Source organism: Gymnoscopelus microlampas (genome assembly GCF_963454915.1).
Source record: "Gymnoscopelus microlampas genome assembly, chromosome: 11".
In the NCBI taxonomy this organism is placed as follows: Eukaryota; Metazoa; Chordata; class Actinopteri; order Myctophiformes; family Myctophidae; genus Gymnoscopelus; species Gymnoscopelus microlampas.
The window spans coordinates 42999607-43015139 of record NC_139948.1 but is presented as its reverse complement, the minus strand read 5'-3'; the positions used below and the strand labels follow the sequence as shown (position 1 = coordinate 43015139).

Genomic DNA, 15533 nt, shown 5'->3' with positions numbered 1-15533 from the left:
ACTGTTTGCATTTAAGCTTTCAGGTAGGAAGAGGCCACGGGTGTTTTTCTCTAGTATGGGAGAAAGAAGTGTTTGAAGTCTGTGTGTGAAGCGTAGGGTTCAACATTGGTGAACCCATAGGACAGAAGAGCCGTGCATTGACCCCACTTGGCAACCATTGTGCTTGTAGTTTTCTTTCAGTGAACCAATACTCCTATGTATAAAGTCAAACAAACTACACACCAGAAAACCGGCACTGCCCACAGCCCCGCAATATAACATGGGAAATGGACGCATCTGAAGACTCGACTTGCGTTGGCTACGTTGCCTGAAGTGTGTGTTTGTGACTGGGCCCTAACTCAATTAAGCGCCCGTTCCCCGTTTTACTTCCATTATATGGGAGGAAAGAATGCCGTTGTGGCATGTTTGATGGCGCTGAAGCATGTGAAGTTTGACACGTGTGAAGCATTGTTAAGCATGCGTAGACCCCACTTGGCAGCCTTTTTGCTTGTGGTTTTCTTTCAGTGAACCAACACCCCAACGTAAGTCAAACAAACTACACACCGGAAAACCAGCCCTCCTGCTGGCATTGCCCCCAGCTCTGGGCTCTGCTGGCACTGCCCCAGCTCTGGGCACTGCTGGTACTGCCCCCAGCTCCGCAAGATAACATGGGAAATGGCCGTGTCTGATGCCTCGGCATGAGTTGCAGATGCGTTGGCTCACGTTGGCTCACGTTGTGAGCTTGTATATCGGCTATTTTCAGCATGCAACCGAGTGTAAGATCAGGCATTACGACGCCATCAAGGCCTGCCAAAATATTTTGTATTGTAGATTTAGTCGACTAAACTCTTATGATATTTAGTCGACTAACTAAAACATTTCAGATATTATTATTAAATTATTAAATATTATTATTAAAGACTATGACTTAAACTAAATCAAAATTTGCTGTAAAAATGAACAGATGCAGATGCGTTTCATGTGTGACGTTGCCCTTAGTCATGGGGTGTGCAGCCATCAGGACACCAAGGCCATGTAAAGAAGGAAAGGTCATCTGCGTCACTTTCTTGGTCCGTCATTTCCAGCTGGCAGATTTGTCACACTGGTAGGCAAACTGGAGCTGAACGCTCAATGGAATGCATTGAAGTCAATGTGAGCCGGATGGACAAGCGTATGAATAAACACTATCTCTGAATGATTGCAACCTTTGTAAAAAGAAATTGGAGGAAAATAAATGAGGATATATCACACATAATTTCTTGCTGTCCCTTTTCCCCTTTTTTTAATGTGCACATTATAGAATAATTGTATTGAGGTATCTAAAGAACACAGAGTACGTTTCTGTGACTGTGTGCAGTAAGTATGAGCTGTTATCTTGAGCCTGTCAACCAGATCCAATTGTCACGATGACAGCCCATACATACTGCACAGTCAGTCCTGACGTCACACAAACACACAAAATGAGCTCATTGGAACGCACATCTCTGCCAGGTCGGGTGGTACTCCATATTTGAGCAAGTCTACAGTATGACATCAGTCATGATATATCTATGACATATGAGTCCATATTTGGGCAAATTGTCAGCCTCATCATTATTGAGTCTATAAGTCGAACCGCACAACAGGTTGAGGCATTTATGGAGCTGCACTTGACACTCAGTGACGTCACGTATGACCCACGGTGGCAACCATATATAGCAGACACTCAGACGAAATGTGGGACTGAACCGCCAGATCTACACGTGAAAACAAAATGCCGGCATTTCTAGATCTAGAACCTGCTCTCGCACAAGCAAAGGAGTACCTGAAGGTGGGAAGAGAGTGGGCAGCTTTGGATGTGCTGTACCAGGTTATAAAGAACAAGAAGCATCGGACATGGAAGAAGATCCACGAGCCCATTATGGTCAAGTACCTGGAGCTCTGTGTGGATCTGTGCAAAAGCCACCAGGCCAAAGAGGGGCTCTACCAGTACAAGACCATTTGCCAACAGGTGAACACCAAATCCCTTGAGGATGTGATCAGGGATTACCTGAAGATGGCTGAGGAGAAGACAGAGACTGCCAAAGAAGAGTCTCAGCAGATGGTCCTGGACACAGATGATCTGGATAACATCCAGACACCAGAGAGTGTGCTCCTGAGTGCTGTGAGTGGAGAGGACACTCATGATCGTACTGACCACCTTTTGCTCACCCCCCGGGTGAAGTTCCTATGGGATTCCTACCGCCATTGCCTGGACTTGCTGTGTAATAACTGCAAGGTGGAGCGCCTCTACCATGACATTGCCCAGCAGGCTTTCAAGTTCTGCCTTCAGTACACCCGCAAGGCTGAGTTCCGAAGGCTCTGTGACAACTTGCGCACGCATATGGCTCAGATCCAGCGCCACCATAACCAGAGCACTGCAATCAAACTGGACAACTCAGATAGCCAGTCTATGCTCTTGGAGACATACCTGTTGAAGCTAGACACTGCCATAAGCATGGAGCTCTGGCATGAAGCCTTCAAGTCTGCTGAGGACATCCACAGCGTATTTGCCCTCTCCAAGAAGCCTCCCAAACCCAAACTGATGGTCAACTACTACAACAAGCTGTCTAATGTGTTCTGGAAGTGTGGGAATGCTCTCTTCCATGCTTGCACCCTCCACCGACTCTACCATCTCTCTGTGGAGATGAGCAAGAACCTCACCCAGGAGGAGATGCAGAGAATGTGCACCAGGGTGCTTCTGGCCACACTGTCTATCCCCATAACCCCTGAGCGCACAGACATTGCTCGTTTCCTGGACATGGATGGCATTATTGTGGACAAACACAACAGACTGGCCATCCTTTTAGACTTCCTGCAGTCCCCACCAACACGCCAGAGCCTTATCAATGACATGGTGAGTTTAAACATGCAGCAGTACATTGTACCTGAAGTGAAGGAACTTTACAGCTGGCTGGAGGTAGACTTCCACCCACTTAACCTGAGTGGGAGAGTGGCCACTGTGTTGAACTGGGTGAGAGACCAACCAGAGAAGGAGATTGACCTCCAGCAGTATGTCCCTCACCTGCAGAGTAACACCGTCATTCGGCTCTTGCAACAGGTTGCTCAGAGCTATCAGAGCATCGAGTTCAACCATCTGGCCTCCATGGTTCCATTCATGACTGCCTTCCAGCTGGAGCGCTCCATTGTGGATGCTGCCCGACACTGTGATTTGCAGGTTCGAATTGACCATGCCTCTCGTACCTTGAGTTTTGGTTCGTGCCTGAACCACTCAACCAAAGAGGACTCCCCAGTTGGTCCGTTCTTGCAGAACATGCCCTCAGAGCAGATCAGGAACCAGCTGACGGCCATCTACACTTCTCTGGCTAATGCCATCCAAATCATCAAGCCTGCCTCCATCCTGCAAGATTGCGAGTCACAGAGACAGCTGGCCATCGCCACCTACCTGAAGAACGGCCACAAGGAGCACCAGCGCATCCTGGCCCGCAGACAGACCATCGAGGAGCATAAGGAGCACCTGGAGAGCCTGACCATCCAGCGAGGGAAGGAGGAGCAGGAGCAGCGCGAGGCCAAGATGCAGAAAGTCCGCAAGGCAGAGGAGGACCACCTGCGCCAGGAGGCCAAGGAGCGTGAGAGGGAGCGCATTATGCAGGAGCATGAACTGATAAAGAAAAAGACCGCACGCGAGAAGTGGGAGCAGATCAAGAGGACCGAACTGGGAGCGAAAGCCTTCAAAGATATTGACATTGAGGACTATGAGAAGCTGGACCCAAACTTCATTCTGAACAAACAGGTGGAGCAGTTGGAGAAGGACAAGAAGAAACTTCAAGACCGTCTAAAGAACCAAGAGAAGAAGATTGACTATTTTGAGCGTGCAAAAAGTATCGAGGAGATTCCCCTCATCAAAATGGCCTATGAAAAGCAGCGTGTCAAGGACATGGAGCTGTGGGAGCATCAGAAGGAAGAGAGGATCAGCAACATGAAAGTGGAGCATGAGAAAGCATTGGAGCAAAAGAGGCTCATGTCCAGGATGTCGGAGGATAAAGAAGACTTTGTGTCCAAAATAACAGCATCTCGCTGCTTCATTTATGAGGGAAGGGTGAAGGTATTCAATGAATCCTTGATGGTGGAGAGGAAGAAGCGTCTGGAGGAAAGGAAGAGGCAACGCAAAGAGAGTAGGAGTAAAGCCTTCTACCAACAAAAAGAGGAAGAGGCCAAGCGTATCCACGAGGAACAACTCCGGAAAGAGCATGAGGAACGGGAGCGCATTGAGCAGAAGCAGCGTGAGGAGGAGGACAGGAAGTACCAGGAACGCCTGCGTAAGTTCGAGGAGCAGGAGCGCAAACAGCTTGCCCGTCAGCAGGAGGTTGAGGAGAAACGCTGCCGTGAAGAGGAGAGGAGGGCTCCCTCAGGAGTGGCAGCTCAGACATGGAGACAGGAGGGCCGTAAAGACGACAAAGAAGAGAGAGAGCCAGCATTAAGACGAGGGGACGTGCCTCGCAGAGACAGGGGGCCCCATCGGGACTTTGAAGAGGAGCCATGCCCGTGGCGTGGAGGTGAGGAAGAGCACCCCAGGCGTGCCTTCGATGATAACCAAGGCTCCCGACGCAAGTTTGACAAAGACAGAGTACCCCGTAGAGGCATGGACGTTTCCAGGGGCCTTAGATGCGGCGGGGCTGATGATAGACCTGGTGGTTGGCGTGAAAGAGAGAAGGCCAAAGAGGACAGTTGGGGCCACCCCTGCTTCGGTGGTGAGGGCGAGGGAGAGGACAGACCCAGCGAATGCTTCAGAGAGCGTCGCCCGCAGAGAGAGGAGGGCAGTTTCTGGAGGAGAGGTGGCACAGACGACACCAATCAGCAAACCAGCTGGAGAGACTCACGCCGTGAAGACCCTGACCATGAGGATCTCCATGAACAAGACTACCGCCAGGTAGCTGCAATGAATTGCTGAGCAATCAGTCTCCTACAGTTGTCCAGTTCATCTTTGTAGATATGGCACACAACAGCACTGTTCAACTGAGTTTGGGGTCATTGTGCTTTGGAGCCCTTTGTACCACTGAAGCTTGTTTTCAGCCTCATCAGCAGAAGAAGCAGGCACATTAAGGAGCAATTACACAAGTATTTTCACTTCAAAGAGGCCATCACCGGTTACCTGTTACCTATCCACTTTGTACAGTACCTTGTGGCACATAAGGCCATCACCTGACTTCTAGCAGAATTCCTTGCAGAATGGTTGCAGCTGCACTGCTTGGCTGAAAGTCATACTTGAACTTGAACATTACAAATCGCACTTTTCAGTAAAATAACTCCTGTAACTTGCAGAGCACATGCATCTCTCTACTGTGTTCGCAACAAATAAGCAGCATGAGTAGTAACATACCCCACCCACTTATAGTGCATGAGTGCAGATTGGCGGCTAGGGTTTGTGCTGGTGTGCTGCTGCTGGCCTTTGTTGATGTTAGTAAAGCTATCTACTTTTTTTTTTACTATTCTTTTTTTTTTGTTCAGTCATTATGCCAATTCCCTATTCCAATGTATTTTCCCCTCTCAATGCTTAGTTCCTACAACTGGTGCTAGGGAGAGCACATAAACAATGGCTATCCTGACGTGATGTTAACCGCTTTTCAATTGGTAAGTGAGGAGTTTCACCGGAAGGACATGATGCAGGACAATTCTTCTCAGTTCAGCTCCCCGCTGAACAGGCGCTCGACCAACATAGGAGTCTAAGTGCAGCCCTTCCCAACCAGATTCCCACCAGCAAACACGGCCAATTGTGTTCCCAAGCTGGATACACCACAGAGGAATCGAACCCCAGTCTCACCAAAAAATAAACCATTGTTTATTATTAATTAGTAATAATGATCACCATAACAAGATTTCAACAGTATCAGAGCCCCATTTACTTTATTCTAAAATTGAAATTAAACATTACAAAAACTATTAAATATGTGAACACGGTCTGCTGGCAAGTGTGCATAAGAAGTTTGGCACTGAGCGGCCCAGCAGTTTGCGATACCACTGGCTTACTTGGTAGCGATGCAAGTCGGGAGCAACGCAAGTCAGGAATGCATGCAATACCCCTTGTACCCGTTGTCAAACTATCCGTTGTTCACGTCTGTCTGTGTCCCTTTAACGCCCATATATCGAGATCCATCCATCTCCATATACTATGCCTAAGCCTACACAGTATATGGGAATATCTGTCATTCGGTCCTCTGCAATGCACACGCTGAGTTTGAAGTCGATCGGTTGGTGACTCGAGATGTGCGAAGGACAGATACACACACACTCACGCGTAACACACAGAGAAATTTTGTGAATCTATAGACGGATTAGCTCCGGACAGACACACAGAAAGACTGACCATCTAGCCTCCTGCAGAGCCACACCGTAAAAACAAAACAATATAAGAAAAATAATGGCCCTTTTAACGGCCACTTCCTCTCCTCTTGCTGTGACCTTTCCGAGGTGGGGAGGATAATCTTCAAAACTCAAAAATGTTTTATGATTTCCCAATACTCCAAAACCTCTATCCTCACGTCTTCCTCTCACGTTTCCTTGCACTATAGCCATGCCTCAGGACCACAATGGAAACAAGCCCTCAGGGCTTTTTGTGTTATCCTTTTAGCATTATTGTATAACTGTACCTCTGTACCTTTTGCAAACTGTTAATAAAGATTTCAATCAATCAATCCTCCCAGTGATTGACAGACAATGCCTGTTTAATACTGCATAACAGTATGAAATATGTGTTTTACAGATTAAAGAAAGGAAAAAAAAAAAACATAAAAAAATGTAAACTGTCCCTATTACATCTGGCAGAAAGCTTGTATGTTCTTGAGACAACGGACAACTGGTGTCTTTTGGTGTTCAGTTCTCTTTTGTCTACATTGTTGGGGTACAAACTTTGTGAAATAATGTCACCTGTATGTATGAGGCTTAACATCAATATTTACAAACCATGAAACACATGCGTGCGTGCATGGTTGCGTGCGCGCGCACGCGCGTGTGTGTGTGTGTGTGTGTGTGTGTGTGTGTGTGTGTGTGTGTGTGTGTGTGTGTGTGTGTGTGTGTGTGTGTGTGTGTGTGTGTGTGTGTGTGTGTGTGTGTGTGTGTGTGTGTGTGTGTGTGTGTGTGTGTGTGTGTGTGTGTGTGTGTGTGTGTGTGTGTGTGTGTGTGTGTGTGTGTGTGTGTGTGTGAATACATCGGAGAACTCCAGCGTTTTGTTCCTTTGCAAGCAATGTCTTTTTCCACATGTCCCCCAGGGCCTATGTGTCTGGACAACATCAGGTGACAGTAGCCTAGAGCTCAGGCCTCCACTAAGGCAGCACAAATGTGGCCTGACATTTGTTGTACAGTATACCTTTTTTACAAAGTAAATAAGAGCAGGGGCCTTCAACGTTTTTCAGGCCAAGGACCCCTTAGCTGAGAAAGAGATGAAGCAGGGACCCCCACTACTGTTTAGCGTTGTGTTGGATTCATGTTAACGTGTATTTTTAGACAGTTAACCACTAAAACCCTCAATACTTAGAAAACGTGTACTTGTCTGCTTTCCCTCCTACACCTCTTTGTCGAAAATAGCAGATCTACAAGCTCACAACCAACAAGCTCGCTGCGAGGCGTTGTGAGCTTGTAGATCTGCTAATTTCGGCTAATGTTCCCCTCTGTATAGGGATTCTAGGGTTCAGTGGTTAATGTAAAAGAAATAATCCTATCTTTGAAAGATTTGGTGACCCCTGTAGTAACTCTGAGGACCCCCTAGGGGTCCCGTACCCCCTGTTGAAGACCCCTGCATCAGAGGATTTGATCTTATTCGAACAACTTTGGTGGTGTTTCAGAGACACAGAAAACTGCTCAGTGTTATGGCTGCGGGGGTTGATACCAGAGCTATTGATAGAGAGAGTTAAAGGAGTAGTTCACCCAAAAAAGTACTTATTTTCTATCAATTACACACCCCATGAAGCCTTGAATTCATGGAGATTGTTTTGTTTTTGTCCCATTCCTAAGCCAATAATTTGATGACCGAGTCATAGACTTATGTTGAGAGTTGAAACACTCTCATAGACTTACATTAAAAACGAAGAATATTCATGTGATATTCAATAATACATTATTTATTGCCAAAAAAACAACTTACAGTTGATTTGGAATTTGTTTCAGTGTGCTCAGAAATACAACAAAAGAATGCAGTGTCACCAAGCTAAGCTCAGTGCTTAATGAGTCTTCCAGTTTAGTAGACCTTGTATTGTGAATTTGTACTTCCATGTACTGCTATTCCCATGTCTTACTAAATAAAAGTACATCAATCAATCAAACCAATAGTTCTTAACACTACTGTATGTATAGTTCCAAATATTGAATCCGCATAATGGGTGTTCAAGCATGCGTGATACAACATGATCCACGTGATCACACACGTGCCCTAACTCTCGCTTTCAATGGTGTAGTAAAAGCACATTCCCATTGGGCAAGTACAGGTCATGATTTAGGCTACTTGCTTAAAAGTAATTTTTAGTTTATTTATTTCTAAATAGGCAGGGCAAATTGTGTATATGCGTGTGTGTGCATGTACAACACAAGCACACATGTGCATATGTACACCTTTACTTAATGTGAACATGTGAGTCTGCTATACTTAACCCTTTAAAGTCTAGCCTACAGTGTAGCTACTGTACCTGCTGGCCATGATGCAAATATTGTCGCATGCAATTATAATGCATTTATGTCTGAAAATCCCACTTTCAGCACATATGCAAACAAAGTGGATTCTGATTGAAAAACAAGTCCTGCTACTTAATTTTGGGTGAAATGGCTGTAATCAGCAGTTCTCTTGCAAAACAAAACTCAACACATCATTACCTCTGTAATGTGTGCACCACCATCAATTGGCAAAATTACAAGTAAACATTGACTTATTTTATTGTATTGAATATTGTCTATATGATTATGAACTAATTAATCTCAATGAGTGATTAGACAAAACAAGGTTGCTAATTGCAATTCTTAGGCTATAGCCTACAGTAACTCACGTTACCAAGAAAATATCCGTCCATTGTTTTGTATGGAAAACCCATTACACAAATATATATCCAAATAGGCTACCGGCAATGAGTAAATTAATTAATAACTGCTGATTTTGCCATCTAGTCTGGTAGTGGATGCATTGTTATTCGTTCAGTTCACTTTTGTCCATTTAGGTTTCATTTTTATAAAAAAAAATAGGTGGGGGGGGGGCTTTAATGTCACCAGTATGTATCACGACATCAATCGTGATACATCAATATTACATACATTTAACATAATAATGATAATGCTTTTTATTTGTAATGCACTTCATATTTGACACAAATATCAAAGTGTTACATTGCATATAAAAGTCAAGACTAAATAACTGTATATAGGCCCACTGTACAACTACAAAGCACTCAGTAGAGCGCAGGCCTCCACAAGGCAGCACAAATGTTTTCAGATCATTTTTATACAATTTTACAAACAAAACATCTGGTACAGACATAGTTAGATTTAAGTAAATAGTGGTAATCTCAAAATAATACATAGAAATGACCTACAACCTGGCTGCAACACAGGCTTTTTATGAACTGACTATAACTGAATGAATATAACCACAGGATATCTGTCACATCTTACTTTGGGGCTCTTGGCAAGCAGTGGGTATGATATAAGCCCTTATGCCGTCTCTGCTTTAAGCTTTATGGCCAATTGGGAGGTGAGGTCAATATGATTAAGGCAAGTAATAGCACTGGGTCAACTCATCAAGAGAAATGGCCCATTTATACCTGTGTCACGGTTCTGAGCTTTTTCTCAATGTTCTGGTGAAGAGAGCTGGGGTCTCTAACACTGACCTCTGGATCTATTTCCTTACTGATGTGCTCCTCTGAAGGTTTGCCATTCTCTAATGGCAGGGGCTGTTTGAAACGGACGTGTTTTTCTGAACCAGATTTGAGCCTAGATTTGGTTGTGTCTTCAATGGGATGGGTTTTGGTCACAACCACATTAGACTGCACCTTTATTTTCACAACTGTATCAGAGCTGTTGTTTGTGTTTGTCTGTCCATTTTTGTCTTGAGCATTTTTCTCGGAAGCAGTTTTGACAATAGTTTTACTCTGATCAGTTTTGCCAGTGCGTGATGCAGATTCAGGGGTAGTTTTTCCTTGATCAGACTTGCTGGTGCTTGATGCCTGTTCTGGGGTAGTTTTTCCCTGCTCCGATTTGTTGGTGTTTGATCCCGATTCAGGGGTAGTTTTTCCCTTATCAGATTTGCTGGTACCTGATGCTGATTCAGGGGTTGTTTTTCCCTGATCAGGTTTTCCGGTGCTTGTTGGAGACACTTGTAGATTGTCTGCTTCCTGATCCTCGCTCTTAGCATCAGCATCCGGTTCTGTGGGAGTATCTTCAATCTGTCCATTTTCCTCTGTGTCATTCCCTCCCACTTCTCCTTCCCCAGCCTGTTGAGATTCCTGATTCGCAGTTGCACCGCGTATTTTGCGGCCAACTGATTTCACTGCCATCAAAAAAGCAGCCTTCTCCTTATTAAAGACAGCCATCCAACCCATCTTTACTGCTTCTTTCCATGATTGTGCTGGGAGTGCTGCTTGGCTACCGATAATGCTACCTAATGCAGCACCTACCATGCTCATGATTAAAAAGAAGCCACCGATGACTCCACCAGAAAGAGAACTGAGATCTATGGGCCCAGCGGAAGAACCGGACGAACTCCCTAATATTAGAGGCATGATCAGCAATGAAGCATAACCTATCATACTTGGACCCATTCGCTCCAGGACAAATGTAGCCATCTTCAAGGAAACTCCAAGTGCTCCCCCTACTACGGCTCCTGCAACTGCCCCAAGAGCCATTTTCTGTAGTAATTTTCTCAACCTCTCTATTCCCGCTGGTGACACATCAAGGGTTGCAAGGGCACGGGGAATCGGTATAAAGAAGGGTATTGGCAATTTCGAAGCTAATGTGACCCTTTGTTCCCTCTGTCCTGTTCTGGCCATAGCCATGAGGCTGTTATCAGTGAAGTATTTGCCACCATTTTTTACTACCATGGCATCTACCAGTCTCATCAGTGTCTTTCCCTGCTCTTTCTTTTTCCAGCTCTTACTGCTGATAAGATGCTGATTGTCGCCAAGCATCGCAATGAGCTGCTTTAAATGTTGGTCATCTTTTAGCAAATCCCTGCAATGCTTGTGACTCAACTTGTCTCCGCAAGTAAACACCAAGATGGTGTACTTTAAAGCCTCAGTCCCGAAATACTGTTGGATGCTCAGCAAACCCGCAGCCTTACTGGTCTTGACGTTTTGTTCTTCACGATGCTCTCCCACTGGTGGTGCCCTCACCCATTGCTCTGGTCCTTCTTCCTCATTTTCCATTCCTCCCCTTTCCACATCACTCTCATGTTCAGTCCCCTTGTTGGGCTGCTTGTTTGTCTGCGTATGTGCTTTTTCCCTTGTCTCTTGTGTAGCCCTGCTCTCCTCTGCCTCTCCCTCGGTAACCCAGTTCACCTTGTCTGCATCTTGTGATAATGTCTGTTGGTAAGCATGCAGGTCCATCACAAAGACAAAGGCATGGGGGCCAGGGTAGCTCTCTGCCAGCCACCTCAACAACTCACTGTTGTACCTCTCTTGATCAGTTTGTCCAGGGTCTCTCAACCCCTGTGTGTCCACCACAGTGACTCTCCTACCATTCACCCTCTGCGTCTTCTTCAATAGTGAATCCTCGCCCTCCTCAACAGTGGTTGAAGAAGGTGGTCGCACAGGGAAAAGCTTCTTTCCCAAGACAGCATTCCCAACGGTGCTTTTCCCTGACGCAGGGCAACCCAGGATAAGGATCCTACGGTCTCTGGATGCTAGAGAGATGATTTATTTGAAAATTAAATGTATCATTTGTCCCCACACTGCCGTTAATTAAAAAAGAATATTACAGTGCTGACTAAAATCATGTTTTCATGTACTCATACTCTTGTATCATATGAATTGGATCTGAATATCTATAAAGACCTATCTCAGTCATAACAGTAACATATACATTTTTGCATGTGATGATCACTTGCCTCTTCTCTCCTCCTTTCTTGCTTTTCTGCTTGAGTCTGCTGTTAAGAAATAATGCATAAAATGTAAATGCATTAAAGTGCATTATTAAAGTCTAGTTGTGTTTATAAATTGGATAACCTACTTGGTTCCTCATGTGTTGCTTGTGGGGAGGACTGTGGCTCTGTAGGAGAACAACAACCAAGTTTTCCACTTGAGATTTACAAGCTCATCACCACACTTTGATGCTATATTAACACATTTTGCCGGGGCCACAATGTCCACTTGCACAGAAGATATAAAAAACTTCAGTGGGTAGATTACTCTCACCTCAAAGCATGAACCCTAGGCATTTGTATGATGACCCCATGATCATTCTCTTTGCCACCCTCAGGCCAACATGTCACTTTGCACTCAATATATCTCATAATCCAAGTCCAAAATTAACCCTATTGATTTTGGTGGTGTCCTCTAATGCTTCATTCAGTAACTATAAAATATGTACCTCCGCCCCCTGATTCTGCCACAATAATCATTTGCCTGTGCAGGGCTCTAAACCACTTTTGTTCGGTCGGGTATAAAGAGCAGCACTGCTTGTAGGGGCTGTTAGTTACCGGGCCTTTCATTAAACACTGTCTTGTTTCTTGTGTTTTGTCGTGAAGAAGAAATAAATCCCTTCAGCTTGCTCAGAGAAAAATGTGAAAGGAAGAAGACATTGATAAGGGAAATAATATAAAATCCAATCACCTGAGGGCTGTGATATCTCCTCCACCTCTGCTTGTGTGGGTTTCAGGGGGCCATGCTGCAACACATGTTGATTATATGCTGTAGGAAAACAAACAGTCATAACAAGACAGGTGTGTGAATAAATTAATTATTCAAAACTTATAACATTTCATACGTAAAATGCATACGGACAGACGGACGGACGGGCAGACAACCCAGAAACATACAGTAGGCCTACCTGCGGCCACAGCTGTCGCTGGTCATCTATATTGACAGTAAAAAACACCCACGGAAAGGCAAAGAGGGATAAAAGAAATAGGGCATGCAAACATGACTGTTTAACTGTCCTGCTGCAGCATTTCTTTAAAAGTAGGTTGTGACATTCAGATGGAATTTGATAACACGATACAAGACAATTCTGTGGTTGTTAATTGTTTTTCAATCAGCCCTTATCCAGTAATACTTTTTCTTAGAAAACGGAAAAGCCCTCAGGCTTACTTCAGGCACACTCTCATATGTAAACATTGTCTCATCTTTAACGTAGTGCCTTTGTTTGAGAATGTGTGTATGCCTGAGCAACATGTCATCTTCAGAAGAGAAGAGAAGAATGTATAGGTTTGCACTGAAAAGATGTCCAAAGGCATTTAAATCATTTTCATGAGGGATTGAAAAGTGTTAAAACGTTTCAGCCTGTGGCCATCATCAGTGTACACTGGGGTAAGGCTGAAACTGTCTGTACACTTTTCAACCTCTAAAAAAAAAAAAAACCTCTGTGTCTACATTGTGTCATATATTAACAAGTTAATATATATATAATATAATGCATATAAAATGCAGCAGATGCATGGCAGTAGATATGAGCAAAACAACAATGCTTAATGTACTCTGACTGATCACAGTCAGAGGTATAATGGATGCAATTCTACTGTAGAAAGGGATCAAATAGAATACAATATTTCCTAAATATCCTTATGCTTTGGGTATGGTCATTGTGTTGTGCCTTCCAGAAAGCAGCTTATGAAATTTATGAAGAAAGATAGAAAGAAAAGAAAAAAAGAAAAAACATTTAGTGAGACATTTACACATTAACATAAGTTCATTCAATGTTTAATATTCCATAAGATACAAACTTTTCACAGTGTTTAATTGCTTTGTATTTGCAAAATGTGATGTTCCAACTTAAGTCTAACACAGGTTTAGTGTGATACTAGGCACTTCCAGACGGGCAAAACTCCCCAGCGGCAAAAGAAATTTAAGGGAGCAATGCCATGGTTTTAGCATTTCCATATTCATGAAATTGATGACTGATGATGGCTCATATAGTAGATTTATGTTTAATTCAAATATTATATGGCCCCTGTGCCTTATAGCCAAATGCACATACCATGGTCCTGGGTCTTTGCATTTCATACTGTTTGACCAAATTAATTTAAAGAGTTAAATTAATGCTATAGGTTTTGACAAGGATGTAGTGTATAGACGTAGAAACAGATTCTCACCTGGAGGGATTCGTTGTAGTGCTGGACCAATAATATTCCCTGACACAGTTCTTCGATGAGACGGAGCAGGCACTGTGAAACATCAAATTATGTTGACATTGGGTTGACTTATGCCATTGGTAATTGAAATGCAATATGTAGCTACTGCATGTAAGAGACCGAGACAGAGTGTGTAAAGAACTTTATTTATTATGGGAAATGTTATTAATTGATTATGGTAGAAGACATCAAGGAAAATAAGAAAATAAATGCAACCACCTGAGGGCTCTGATATTTCCTTCACCATTGCTTTTGTGGGTTGCAGTGGGTCAGGCTGCAACGCATTCTGTTGATTATTTGCTGTAAGAAAACAAAGTGTCATAACAAGACAGATGTGTCAATCAATTAATTATTCAACCCTCATTTTCATACATTAAAATGCAATCCAATCCAACACAAGCCAAAGTATTGTAAAAAGAAGAAAATAAAAGCACAAAAGTTAAATTAATTACTTCATTCTTGTAATTACTAAATAAACTGAAAATACAGCAGTATTTCTAGTGTATGCCTCCACCAACCAGTTGTCGTTTACATCTGTGTCTATCCAGACTCAAATAGTATGTAGTAGTAGCTTATGTTGCTGAGAGATCAATGATAAATATCAGTGGTTCAAAAATGAAAATTCAATATTTAAAATCTTACTAGACATAATTCAGGATGTTCAAACAGTTGCAGCATGCGCTGTTATCCATATGATGGTCTGTTTCTTGTTGACTAGAACGTAAATGCAGCAGCACTGTGGAGTTTCATGTTATCTCAGGCAGTCATATGCATAAGGAATAGCCCTCCAGAAATGTTGTACAGATGCTAAATACATAACCTCACCTCCTTCAACCCTCCTCAAATAGTTGTCGGCAGTTTAGTAAACAGAACCAAGCGCTTGAGGCTCTAGTGCGGGCCCCCCAAGTAAAAACTAGTTTTCCTTAGTTTTGGGTAGCTTTCTTTACTGAAAATATCTTTAAGTTATTGTCTACTATGTAAGATCATAGTAATTACTTAATTTCACCTGTCACCTCAAACTGTAGAGGTGAAAACTGGAGCTGAGGTCCAAATAATAAAACATGGTGTGACAGTGTCCTGTCCAACTATTTACAAACTGACCACCAGTGGTGGAAAAAGTACCACCCGCTTCGAACGTTATCATCCGAAGCGCGGTGCACTGTCTGATCAACATCAGATCTTTACCGCTGTACCCAAAAATGGGTAGGCAGAGTTTCGGGTCTCTACGGCCACTTTCGGGTAAAACTGGGTTGCACCA

General features: G+C 43.7%; 2 protein-coding genes across 2 annotated transcripts in view; both read left to right on the top strand.

The window, feature by feature from the left end:
* Positions 1 to 15533, top strand: part of LOC311055986 (far upstream element-binding protein 2-like) — a 184890-nt gene that overhangs the window by 84077 nt on the left and 85280 nt on the right. The gene's annotated exons all lie outside the window — the stretch shown is intronic.
* Positions 1733 to 4909, top strand: LOC311054773 (eukaryotic translation initiation factor 3 subunit A-like; the record flags this gene model as incomplete). Its single annotated transcript, XM_084070778.1, has 1 exon — positions 1733 to 4909. One exon carries the CDS (start codon positions 1733 to 1735, stop codon positions 4907 to 4909), a length of 3177 nt encoding a protein of 1058 aa, XP_083926904.1.